Source organism: Musca vetustissima, unplaced genomic scaffold, assembly GCF_032173495.1.
Source record: "Musca vetustissima isolate MV318-11 ecotype Yass unplaced genomic scaffold, APGP_CSIRO_Mvet_v1 utg7633, whole genome shotgun sequence".
NCBI lineage: Eukaryota > Metazoa > Arthropoda > Insecta > Diptera > Muscidae > Musca > Musca vetustissima.
The window spans coordinates 1-13,961 of NW_026884152.1; the positions used below are offsets into that span (position 1 = coordinate 1).

At 34.5% G+C, this 13,961-nt stretch overlaps 1 protein-coding gene across 1 annotated transcript; it reads right to left on the reverse strand.

The window, feature by feature from the left end:
- Positions 1-9,236: 9,236 nt before the first annotated feature.
- On the reverse strand, positions 9,237-13,486 carry LOC133331162 (GATOR complex protein Iml1-like). Its single transcript, XM_061539557.1, has 7 exons — positions 13,438-13,486; positions 11,026-11,333; positions 10,232-10,951; positions 9,925-10,170; positions 9,749-9,864; positions 9,515-9,686; positions 9,237-9,446 (listed from the first exon to the last, which is right to left on the reverse strand). The coding sequence occupies exons 1-7, from the start codon at positions 13,484-13,486 to the stop codon at positions 9,237-9,239; spliced, it is 1,821 nt and encodes a 606-aa protein (XP_061395541.1).
- Between the last annotated feature and the right edge of the window lie 475 nt (positions 13,487-13,961).

Here is a 13,961-nt window from a genome sequence, read left to right on the forward strand (position 1 = left end):
AACCTATGTTTTCAATTACTGAAGTATTTAAACTAGGCAACAATTGGTGCTCAATATTCTTTTTGATAAAAATTGCAACACCGCCTCCTCTTTGATCTTGCCGATCCTTCCTGTAACAAACATAATTCCTGCTTTTAATCGAGTAATCGCCATTGAGCCATGTTTCATTAATAAGACATACATATATCAATATTTTGACTTTCCAAAAAATAATTTAATTCATTTAATTTGCTGCGAACACATCTTCCGTTCCATGAAATAATTTTCAAATTTTTATTATTCAATATAAAAATTTGAATACAAGGGAAGTGATGACTTCAAATTGGTCAGTTTTTGATTTGCATTTGCTCAAATTTGCTATTAATTCTGTTGTTAATTTTTTCATCTCTTCAAGGGAAAACAATTTATTAGAAGAATCATGTGGAGGACTCCAGTTATTATTGGGGATAGTTTGTTCTTGGTTCAGATTGTTGGGGAACGTTCCATTATAATTTAAGCTGCTGTTAAATTGTACAGGCGGTTTTCTGTGACTTCTGGGCTGATATTTTTGTCTTATATCAATATATGTCTTCCTTGCTGGGCAGTCGAGGGAACTAGATTTATATTCGCCATTGCAATTGGCACATTTCACCGTTGAAGCTTTACAATCGGCAGTTTTATGATTTCCGACGCAATTTCCACAGAATGTTTTGACGTTGCAACGGTTTGAGCCGTGGCCAAGCATCTGGCAATTGTGACATTCAGTTAATTTGTTCCTGTTTGGTTTTTGATACTCCCAGCGGATTCTTATCTTATTTATTGCTGAAAATCCTTGTCTCAATTCTTTAAGTGTAATGGATTATAAGGTTTTTCATGCTTTGCTGTCTACGTAAAAAAATCAACAGCAAGATTCTCTTTAAGAGCTTTGCAAACAGTTTCAACATCAGTTTCCTTTGATAAATATAATTTCAAACCAATCGAAATTTTTCGAATTGAATAATCTGATATTTTCAGAATTCTACACAATTCATGTAATTCCTCAATTTTGCACTTGAGAATAGTAATTGGAGGTATTTTTACTTTTATCGAATTATCGATAATAACCTCATCATTGTTGTTGATATCATTATCAATATCATCATCGTCCAATGTTTGGAGAGGCAGATAAAAATGTTGATTTGCTGCTATCATGGAGAAGTATTTGGTTTCACTTTCTTAGCGTGGTTTTATATTTGTCGGGATCGGGATCGGTGTTGAGAGTTTCACTCTCTTGAGAGAGTAATTAGAGTTGCGCTATTTTTAATTTTGTAACAAGCGTATTTTTTGTTCACAAAAGGTACGAATTGACATAAACGTACCAAAACAAAAATTAATTTTTTAATTATTCGTAAATACATTTACGCTTAAATTATAACATATATTATTTATGCAAATAACTGGTATAAATATTGGCTAATATTTCTCGATAATTATGATTTATTATAATTTGAAGAATTTTAGGTACCTTTTCGTACTATTTTGTTCCTACCTGTGGTAATGTTTTCCAACACAATTCACAATTTACCACTGAGAGAGAGAGAAACTCTCAACACCGATCCCGACAAATATAAAACCACGCATACTCATCATTAAATGCCTCGGAGAGGCAACATCATCTTCGTCGCACTGCCGTTTAATGTTGTTGTTATTTAATTTATTCTTGTAAATGTTGAGTGAAAACAAAACAAGAATAGCCGTAAATTTTTGTTTTTGCGTTTAGTTGTTTTGGTTTTTTTAAGAAAAAGGCACGTCTGCAAGTGATGGAGAACACAATACGACTGATGTATGTATTTAAATTTAATTTATATAGATTATTGATACCCCTTAATGTTGATTTTTATTCATTCTTTTAAACACCGCATATATATACAGTATTTTTCGGTTAATTGCACATCAAAATTTGCAAAATTTTTTGTTCAATTAACCGAGGAACCAATTATCCGATACCCGCTTAATTGAACTATTTGTTCAATTACAGAAATCACACTTACGCTTTCCCACGGCTTCTCCTTAGCAATAAACATATGTTTTCAATTAGTAGAGATGTACCCTAGTGTTATTCATTAATGATGTCAAATATGTATGTAAAACGAGTAAGGGAAGTTATAAAGTCGGACTGGGCCGACTATGTGATACCCTTTACCACTTTGGTGTGTTCTACATATGTATCCTAACAGACGTCGCTCTTCGAAGGAACATTGGTATGAAATTGAATGAACTTAAATATGTGATCTTTATCTATCTATATTAATGTGAACCGACTAACATCAATTCATACATATGCCATTCTACAACCTATGCTAAATTTCAAATTGGAAGTTTGGTTCATCCCTGGGCCGAATAAATTTGGTGTACCAAATCTCATCTAAATCGGATTATAAATGCGACCTGTTCTTTGTTTACAATTTAACATAAACAGACTGACGGATGGACATGCATAAATCGGCCCAGAAATTTATGATTTTATGCATATTCTCAAACGGAACCATGGGTCTATAAAAATGTCAGGTTATTTTTCAATAATAATGCAATTAACCGGTGAAAAATAAGAGGATTTCGAGTTTGTGATCCCTACATGGATAATCTATAAAGTTTGGCGCTCTTAAGGAAAATAATTAAAGTTTTGAAATTTGAGTTTTATTCGGTTGTTCCTGGCTATATTTAAGTAGCAATATATTCTTGGTGATCCTTGAAAGGTTTTCTGGCTGGGTTTTCCGTGTTGCTGCAGTTTTTTTGCGTTTATTTTGCTGAAGATGCCGTCGCAGTGTATTTGCAATGAACATATTGCAAAATCTAAATACAAACTTGGATGGACCGGCTGTGCAAATTACTTCCACTTGGATTGTGTGGGTGTATCTGAAAGTGAGGCTCGAGTTAATAAGGCTCTTAGATATACGTGCATTACATGTATCCGTGCTTCTGGTGGTGATAGTGTGGCTGGTGTTGTTGATCGTGGCGCTAGTGTTAGTTCGGTTGCTGGTGTGATGCCTGTTTCTAGTGCTTCTGTTGATAATAGTGCTGCACTTGTTAATGCGGATGCCTTACGTAGTTTGCAGAGTGATATGTTATCTACCATGAAGCTAAAGATGGATGCTTACATGGCACAGTGTATGCAGGAGTTTAAATCCCAAACAGATGCTCTTTTTGAATTGTACAGTGCTGAATTTTCTGAGGTGAAGAGCAATATCACTGAGCTGAAGCAGTCCGTTTGTGATCTGAAGTTAACTGTCAGTGAAATGAAAAACACTTCTATTAGTGTGGAAAAGAAGTTAATAGATAGTGTCCATGAATTGGAATTATATAATGCTATGCTCCAGCGCAGACTGAATCGATCGAATGTCATTATTAGAGGATTACCGGACAATATAAAAGACCTTAGAGCGCTAACTGTAAATATTGCTAAGGTTTGTGGGATGCCTTGCCTAGAGATTTGCAGCACTGTTGTTACATATCTGGCCGTAGAGCGGTGTTGGTGAAATTTAACTCTGTACAGGATAGAGATTCACTGATGCGTAATTACTCTAAAAAGGGTCGTATTCTTCTGAAGGAAGTAATTGAGAATTGCATTGTGGAGTCTTGAGTGTTTATAAATGATCACTTAATTAAGTCGACCTCCAAACTTATCTATGCCTGTAGAGATTTGCTTAAAAGGAAGCATATTAGAAAATTTAAGCTGCTTAACCCTTGGTTGAAGTTCTTCTTCCTGATGGAACGAAAACTAGGTTCGAGCAGCAGGAACTTATTAATTTTGCCAATCGATCCCGAGATTCGCAGATGCGGAATGTATTGGATAATGAATGTGGGGCGGTGCAGTTTCCTGTTACATAGCCATGTGATGTATATTTATTATTGTTGATCTCATTTTTCTTAATTTTAATATTATTTTTCTTAAAAAATTATTTTTTTTTTTTTTTGAATTGGTATATTCTTTATTGTTTAATTTGTTATTCTTTTATTATTATTTTGATATGCATTCGATGTTTAATCGAACTTTAATAATTATGCTCCCCAGTCTCTTATTTAATTTTTATGTGCCTATAATTAGCGATGCTCAATTCTTTAGGCAGAACTTTCATTGTGGTGGTGATAAGCTTACGTATGCCCATTTGAACTGTCAGAGCATTCGTCCGTCTAGATTCAATAACAAATTGGATGAGATAAAGTGTCTACTTCTTGGCAGTGGAATTGATTTTTTTGGTGTGACTGAGTCTTGGCTTAACTCAGCTGTCTCATCGAGGTCATTGAGAGTTCCTGGCTATAAGGCTCTACGTAGTGACCGCATTGGCCGTGTAGGTGGCGGTGTTATATTGTATGTATGTGACAGATTCTCATATAAGGTGGTTTTTAAATCGGATCATTATGGTGTATGCGAGTCTTTGTGCGTCGAGCTGTGTTTCGGTGCATATACGTTGCTTGTTGCCGTTGTATACCTGCCGCATGGAGATGTAGATTCCTTTCGTAGCATTCATGAGGGTATTTTTGATTCATATGCAAATGTGTTTGTCTGTGGTGATTTTAATTGTAACTTATTTAAATTTTCGAAATCTACGTTGATGCGGGCATATGTAGGTCTCTTGGGCTTTTTATTGTCACAATTCCAAGCCTACGCACTTTGATCTTGCTCATAGTTCTACCTCGCTGATTGACTATTGTTTGATCAGTGATCCCATGCGGCTGGGCTTTTCCTCGCAGGGACAATGCCCTAGCATATCTCACCATGCGTTTATCTTTGGGATGATTGATTTGCCTGTAGTTGCTGAAGAGAAGGTAATTGAGTATCTTGATTTTTGTAATGCGGATTGGGTGGGTATTTGTGATTTTGTGTTTAATTTTGATTTTTCTCCTCTGTATCTCACCAGTAACGTAAACAGCCAACTGGCCTTGTTTGAGACGTTATTTCAGAGTTTGCTGTTTTTTGTTCCTCTTGCTACTCGTCATGTTAACCCCAAAAATGATGAGTGGTTGAATTCTGATGTGGTGAAGTCAGCTCGTTCGATTCGGGATTTAGCTTACTTTGAATGGCGGAGAAGGCCTACTGATGACAATAGACGTATATATTGTATCTGCAGAAATCGTTGCAAAGCTGTTATGCGTAATGAAAGAAGAAAATATTATGAAAAGTTGTTCGGTCGTATGAACAGTAGTCAATTATGGAAGTCTCTTAGGTCCTTTGGTTGTCTGGATTGTGGTGATGATGTTCCTTTTATTGATGTTAATACTGTTAATGATTACTTTTGTAATGTGGGCAAATCTAATCCTGGTGTGAGTGCCTTTGTTCGAGAGTCATTTAGGTTTTACTGCGTGTTTATGGAGGATGTTGAAAGTGCTCTCCGCAAAATTAAGTCTGGAGCTGTAGGTTTTGATGGCATTCCTATTAATTTTTTTAAGAGTGTTTTTCCATACATATCTGTTCACTTTTTGCATTTTGTTAATTGTATTTTTATGACGTCATCCTTCCCGCAAGCTTGGAAGGTGGCTCGTGTGGTGCCTGTTCCGAAGAAAGGGTCTTCATACAGTCAGTCTAACTTGCGCCCAATAAGTGTATTGCCGGTCATGTCTAAGATAGTAGAGCATATTATTAAAGATGCTATTTTGGAGTTTCTTGATGATCACAAATGCCTGAGTAGTTCTCAGTATGGTTTTCGGCGTGGCCGCAGTACTACTGTGCACTTATTATCCCTTACTGATGTTATTCGTGATGTTTTTGATGGTTCTGATGTTGGTCTTGATTTGTCTAAGGCCTTTGATTCAATTGACCACGCGCTGCTTATTCGCAAGCTTAGAGTCAAATTTGGATTTTCCATTTCGGCCTGTAGACTAATTTCGTCGTATCTGGAGTGTAGATCCCAGTTTGTTGTGCACAAGGGTGTCCAATCTGATGTTGGTCTAATCCGGTGTGGAGTCCCGCAGGGTTCTGTACTGGGCCCATTACTTTTTAATATGTTCATTAATGACATCATGGATTCTGTTACTGCTAGTGATTGTAGTCTCTTCTTGTATGCGGATGACATACTTGTTTTCTTTAGGAGTGTTGATCTCGCCAGGTTGGAGAATCTGGCTAACACAACGTTGCAATCTCTCTCTATGTGGATCTCTTCCAATGGTCTTGATATAAACTGGGATAAGACTGAAGCTGTTTTGTTCAATTGTTGCTATGACGGTTCTATGCCTAATATTTGCGTTAGTTCCTTTACTATTAATATTGTTGGTGAAATGAAGTGCCTGGGTGTAATTATTGATGCCAAACTTAGTTTTTCGACCCACATTGATCTTCTGTTGTCCCGTGTGCGATTCCAGCTTAGGAGGCTTTATAGTGTCCAAGCATATTTGCCTCTTGGGGTTAGGGTGAAGGTGGCTATGTCGTTGTTGATGTCTCAGGTTAACTATTGTTTGGAGGTTATTTCGGGCTCTAATTCTGGTCATTTGCATCGGCTTGTTAACTCCATTGTTCGTTATGCATATGGTTTGGGTCGTAGTCATCATGTTTCCCAATTTGTTGTTAAATTTCTTGGCCTATCCTTTTATAATTATGTTGAATATCGTATCCTTTTGTGTTTTTATAGAATTATGAGAAATGTTGATTTACCACTGTGTAGTAGGTTTGTGATGTGTAGATCCTCTCGGAACCCTCAGTTGTTGTATCCGAGGTTTTCGTCTGCAATTTGTGAAAGATCATTTGTAGTTAGAGTCGTAAGATCGTGGAATCAGCCCCCTTTGAGCCTTCGTAAGTTTACCTCTTCCACTTTTGCGTATAGGAGGTAATTGTTTGGGCATTTGTCTCGTATTTGATGAAGTTGGCTTTGAAGAAATCGCTGATTACAGGTTGCATAATGTTACTTTGTTTTTTTTTTTAATTTTTGGCTGGGGAGCCATTTTTATTTAAGTTCGTTAACATTTATGTTATAGATTTATACATATGGAATTTAATGTCTGTGGTTCTGATATTGCTCTTGGGCTCGAGAGGAATATATAGTATATTTATATGTATGATTCCTTAAGCTTCCTTTCTCCTCCACTTTTCTTAGCAACAGTTAAGTAGAGTGCAGTGGATTGGGGTTCTTGTTTGGAATCTGTTATGTTATATATATATAAGTTAATATAAGTTATTGGCCATGCTGGCTTTTTTTATATTACATTGTATGAAATAAATGAAATGAAATTTATTTTTGATGTCATGCATTTTGAACCGATTAAACGGGAAAATCAATTAACAGGGATTAATTATCCGAGGAAATTTACATGTGTTTTCGTATGCAATATTTTGTTGAACCATCATGTGGTTCAATTAAGCGGGGAAACCAATTAACCGAAAAATACTGTATCTTTTATGAATTTGTCATGTATATATATATATATGTATATATATATTAGTTTGTATTTTAATACTATTTTTCACTACATAAAAAATTCTACACCACTTATTGTTCAATTTATTTATTTTATTCGAATTTGAAATAAAATGTTAAGAATTTGAAAAGAATTTTTAAGAATTACAACTGAAATATTATGATTTACAAGTTACAAATTTACAATTTATTGAATTTCAAATAAAAATATACAAATGAAAATCTTAAAAATTTAGATGGAATTTTTTGAATTACATATGAAAAGTTTAAAATTACAAATGAATTGTTGTGAATTGCCGATTAAATACTCGAATTAAACCTAAAATGTGATAAATTGCAAATTGAATTTTCGAATTACAAATGAAATTCTCGAATTGCAATTGAAATGTTTGGAATAACATTTGAAAAAAATTTAAATACAGTTTAATAGTCGCGAAGAACAAATAAAAGCTTGAAAATATCTGAAAATAAAATAAATTAATATTTGAATTGCCACAAAATGTTTTTTTTTTCAATTTTTGATTTTTTTGTATGGTTAAGGCAATACGGTTTAGTCTAGATCTTCTACAACACGTGACGATTTCTTCTATAAATTCTTTTAGATGATTGTTAAATATCGGTATATTTCTCTATTAAAAATTACCAAATATATTGCAGTTACAGTATATGAAAATGACCAACATTTAAAAGCATACAGTTCGCGTATTAGTTGAAATCAGTTGATGCGCATGCCGTTTTCGTATAAACCGAATAAATCTCTTTCAATAATTACGCATTTTTCGAGGTTTCATTAAGCACATTTTAGCGTGCCGCTCGATGCACTTTACTATGCCAACTTTATGCATACGATTTTTATGCGCATCCGATTTCTGTAATCTCCTATGCAAATACACAAAAGGACACCTATTTTGAAAGGATCGGTTAAGAACCGCGGATGTGCCTCCACAATCGATTTTGGATAAAATACGTATATTATATGCGTATATATATATGTTTGATATATTTTCAAAAAGATTCGCGAATATGATAACAAAAGAATGAATGTATGTGAAATCAATTCGAAGAAAAACGCGATTATATACGCGAATTTGTCAAAAAAGGTTTTTGCAATTTTTCCCACATTCAAGGTACCGATATCCGCCGTTTTATTGGGCGGAATTGAACATGGATGGGCTCATTAGATCCGGCACGTAAAAAAAAACTAAAATCACGCGGGGTTCCACGGAATTTGAATGGACTTTCTTAATTTTAGACTCAAAAAATATGTTTTTTTAATAAAAAATTACGCACCAAATTTTCGTCTTTGGAGCCCAATTGCAAAAAGCTACGGTGAGCACATTCATGAGATATACACTAAACTAAGAAAAATCACGAGTTCTACAATCCTATAATTACTTTAGTCCATTATCTGGATGCGCGTCCTAATTATAAGAAAAATTCAAAAAACACCGAAAATCCGGCTTCAAAATGTCAGCATCCATTTTGGGTGGATGCAGTGTTTATATCGAAAAATCATACATTAGAACCATATTGTCCATGGGGTATTCTGCAACATAGTCACTGATCACATGTGCGTGCGTTGTGTAGTTTAGCCACAAATCAGGAAGGAACACAAAAAACTCGTTGGCTTCAACACATTTTCACCCATTTTTTTTTACATTACCACCATCACAGCTTCCACACTACTTATTATTTATTACCAATATTTTAAGATTTTAACAATAACACTTCATTTTATAGAAATGAATTTAAATTATATGCAATAAGTTCATATTTCGCGAGTTATAACCTTGCAAACCTCAGTTTCAAGGAATTTAAAAGATTTTTGTAATTTCCCATATACAAAAATTCATTTCCGTCGATATATATTTTTTAGAGCTTGATGATAAATTTGTGTTTACATACCTTTGGAAAAATATGAGTCCAACGACGACGATTCGATGTTAATTTTATTGTTACATGTGATGGATCAAATGGATTTATTAAAGAACGTCCCGGGCGTACAATGGGCGCTATAGAGACAATTGAACGTCTGGCATTTTTATCAGATGCAAGTGATTCGGAGAGATTTGTGACATCCGTCTGAAATATTTACAAAAGAAAAACATAAAAAAACAACCTGTCTATATGTTCAACAAATTAAAACATACCATTGCAGCAAGTATTCCCGAAGTACCATGATGAATGTCTGGATCAGACATTTTTCTACGAAGACTTGGAATTTTTGTGGGTGTTAAATTCTCCCAATCATTATTTTGATAGGCGTATGTTTCAAAACTGGGAACTGATGTTTTCTTGGCCCTCACAACTCTTTGCAAAGAACTGCAAGAAATTGATTAGAATTAAATTTTCAAAATATAAAATATTGTTTTAATTCAGCTTACCATGTTCCTTGTGCAGGTGGTGGCTGGAAAATTTGTTCGTCATAGGCTTCATAATCGAATAACGAATTATGAATATATTCCGATTGATTACAGCTTAGAAAATTATTTTCATTATCCTATAAAATGTGGAGAACATTTAAATTTATTTTAATTGTTTTTTTTTTTCATATGCTTACACTATTATTATCCATTATGGTTGGGGCGTTACAAATCATGGGCGGTAGTTTTATACGCGGTATAAAATTTGAATAGGCAATTTTTTTATTTGTTGAATAAAAACTCAAATTTATCCAATGCGGCAGTGAGTAGTCATCAGCAGAGGTTACCGATGTATCTTTATTGTGAAATTTTAGTAGTGGCACTGCATGTAAAGGTTGTTCACCAACACATACCAAATCACTGCCAACACCATTGTCAATAATCTAGAAGTAAGAGAATAGTATTTAATAATAAGTATGAAATAATTACCAAATTACTTCTTACCCTTTGTTTTGTAATATTGGTTAGCTCTCTATCCACCTCGAACACACCCACGCCAGGAGTTATAACAACTGACAATTGACCAGTACGATCAAATGTACGATCTAAATAATGCTTTTCAAAGGTATTTAAAGAAATATTTAACACCTCGAGAAAGTTTCCCTGAGCCGCTGTTGAATTATAGGCAGGCGGTATTTTTATACCCTCTCTGGCATGATAATTTAATACCGTTGCTTGATAGGAGGTAAAAAGTTTTCTCAGCTGACTCAAAACCGTACACCAATCATCGTTACGTTCATTTTGTATTGCCACCCGATAGAAATCTTCATAGAAACGTCCCTTATAATCCATTTGTAGGCATTCTTGCATATGTTCTGGGAACTCGTCCAATGATTTGGCAGCATAGAATGTACGTGAGAACAGAACTATGGTAACTTCGTGATTACATCCCAGTTTCTTCCATTTGTGAAACAATTCCGTGAGGAAGCCATTTACTGCCTTTTCAAAGTACAAATCACCGTGTATATCGAAATCCCACATTTCCGATGACATTTGTAGGAACAGATAGACCATGGAGGTACTGCTGCGAAACACAATCTTCGTATCCTCTGTTATGACACCGCATGAGACACGTTCACCTTGTGACCACATTTCATATACTTGACAACGTATTTGCATGTCGTTATAATCGATTTTTTTATTTACATAAACGCAGGTGTTGGTCTGCAAAATGGCAAAGCAAGCAAGCATTTAACCAATTAATTTACTTAAATTTTTTTGTTTAATTATTTACTTACCAAGTACTTTTTCAAACGCCACATTTCCGATCGACCCATATATTGATCTTTAAATGTAATTTCAATTGAATCCAACGCAACATCGGCCACATCAACGACTCTCATAACAACATCGGTAAATGTGCGTAATTTAAATTGGGTCGCAACACCACTCTCTATGCTGATGGCATCGCGATGTTTGAGATCCGTAAACGTTGTGATTTGCAAAACTAATCGGGTATTTTCTTCATCCTCACGATGATAAACCTCAACAATATCCCCAGCTTTAACATCAGGATGTTCTTTGTTGTTGACCAAAAGATCGGCATCTGGAATTAAAAATAAATATTTGTTTACTATATATATATATATATATATATATCTAAAAAATTGGAGAGAATCTTTGAGGAAATTAAGAGACATCTTGGTTGGACTTTTTAGGTCTCCTAATTGTGTCCAACACTACCATATCTATAGTTACCAATACTACTATTTAATCTCACATGTCAAAAATAGGAAACAGTGAGTCCTTTTTTTAATTGGTCAGCATCCACATTTTCTTCCATGCTATTATACACATATGGGAAGCAGTTGACAGCTTTCCTAGAATGAGCCAAAGACTTTGGCTATACAATACCTCAGTATTGAGTGTTCTAGCCAGTGGCAAATTTGGTTTCAAATAAGTTGATGGCTTCAAGAGCTGCTTGAATAGGCAATAGATCCATATTTGAGTGCATTTTTATCATTAATGTTCAATTATACGTGGACAAAAAATTTAAATTGGATGGACAAAATAGAACCAAATGGAAAATTTTATGGACACCCATATATTCTGATTGGATTGGTTGCTGTAACAGCTCTATTGCGTTTACACAATGGGCTTGGGTCGTTTCGGATCGTAGACCCTTCTGTCGTGGAAACGATTGAATTGGTTACTTTGACTGACAACTTTGATCACCTTGCAATTGCGATTTATTTTCGTAGGGAACAAAATTTTCACCATCCATTTGACGTTGCAGGCATTTAATGAGAAAATACCACGTTGCAAGGTAGCATGTGACATGTTGCTCACGGCTTAATGTCGGGACGGCAGGGTCATTGAGCCTACGGAATGTGATGCAGCATCCAACGATCATACCATAGATTTCCCACACACAGATTCCAAAAAAAATACAACCAGCATAAAATAGTAAACAATAGTGCAGGTTGCAAGAAAACACTACAGCAATTTTCGTTTCCAATTGTATTTAACAATGTTTATCATTTCATGCAGCACCACTCCCTTTGTGTCACTTAGCCATATTACAACAAATATCCATATTGTATCATTTCAAGGACGAAAGAAGACTTACCCTTATAAGATTTCGTATGAGTATATAATTTATATAATTTCATAGTTATATCGTTTCCAGTATCCAAACAAATCCAAATATAAAAAAAACAAAGAAAATCCGACTTACAGAGGTAAGTCGACTTTTCCACCTATCTAATTTAAAAACGTTCCACTTGTAACGAACAGAGGGAGCAAGGAGAATGTGGCTGATAAATACGAACTCGAACAAAACAAAAGGACCGTTAGCTACCGATTAGCTAATTTAAAAACATCGCGTCAATATGTCGGTAGCAGCATCTTTGTCATTTTTACAGAGTTGTATTGCATCGTACTATAACTAATTTCTAAGTTTAAACAAAAATATTAACTAGAAAACTCAATAAAAAAATGGACGACGGCGTAAAATACCAGAAAAAATAACAAATTGCCGATGAAGTTCCAGAATAAAAAAATACTATAAAAGTATTTTGAAAATGTTACTGAAAAAAATTATATTAAAATTTATGTTTACCTTTTTCAATATTCATAAGAATTTAACTTGCCAGGAAATTAATTAGAAAACTAACTAAATGACCTAGCTCTTCCAATACTACATAAATAAGTTCCAAAAATACTATTTTTTTTTTTTGGTTTTGTAATAGAGTAAATAAAAAATCTATTACAAAATATCGCGTAGTCGTACATTTTCCATAATACCGGCAAAAATATGACTACAAGGAGTTTCGTAATAAGAGTGATTATGAGGAGGAGGTTATGCTACAAGCGATATATGTATTGATAAAACTTAACAACTTAACACTGAATTTCCGAACAGATTTGCAAGTTTTGCCTACCCTTTTCATAACTCAGAAATTGTTTCCATGAATATATGGTTAATGGCTTAACGGGTCGATTACGGATGGTAACCAGAGTTTAGTGGCGTTGCTAGTTGCCAAATTTGATCAAATAGAATTTTTCGGCAACCATTTATTTCTGATTGCAGCTTAGTCGTGTTTAGCAATATGAACTGAAATTTGTTTTGGAACTTTTGTTTTCGAATAAAAAAATTTTATTCTTCGCCTTTTCCTTCTCTGTTCATTTGGAAACCATTCAAATTTTACACAGTTTTTCCTCTATTAGCCGGAAAACTTCGCTCAAAACCACCGACATTGTGGATTGAGCTATGCGAAGATTGAAGTCATTGCTGTAAAAAACCTCAGAGCTGCCCACACCTTTAAGAGAGGAGGAATTGCTGTTGACCGCCGGGCTTTTGGGAAACTAGGGTTTAATGCCGATAATACGCCTTAAAGCTAATATGAGCAGTTGATTAAACGTTTCTCTAAACATTATCATCTACTCACAGTACGGATGGTAATTCTAATGGATTTGATTTATCTCTTATTTCTAGTTCCAGAAGTGTCAAATCAATATTATCGACAGCAACTGAGAACAGTTGATATTCATAATGTTAAGTTTTATTTCAGTGGCATTGTCAGTTGAAATCGCAACTTGAGTTTGGTTGCTATCCATAATAGACCCATTAGTTTTTCTTTTAGTCAGGTACACACTATAATTTTGGACTATCAGTTTTTTTATCGATTATTGACTCAAAAACCATGAATATTTCCGTGGTTGTCTGATGAAA

Coding starts and splice junctions, on each gene's coding strand:
- LOC133331162 (XM_061539557.1), bottom strand. CDS start 13,486: ATGTCGGTGGTTTTGAGCGAAGTTTTCCGGCTAATAGAGGAAAAACTG. Junction 11,334..13,437: donor GCTAATAGAGGAAAAACTGT/GTAAAATTTGAA, acceptor TTTTAATTCCAG/ATGCCGATCTTTTGGTCAAC. Junction 9,865..9,924: donor CCATAATGGATAATAATAGT/GTAAGCATATGA, acceptor CACATTTTATAG/GATAATGAAAATAATTTTCT.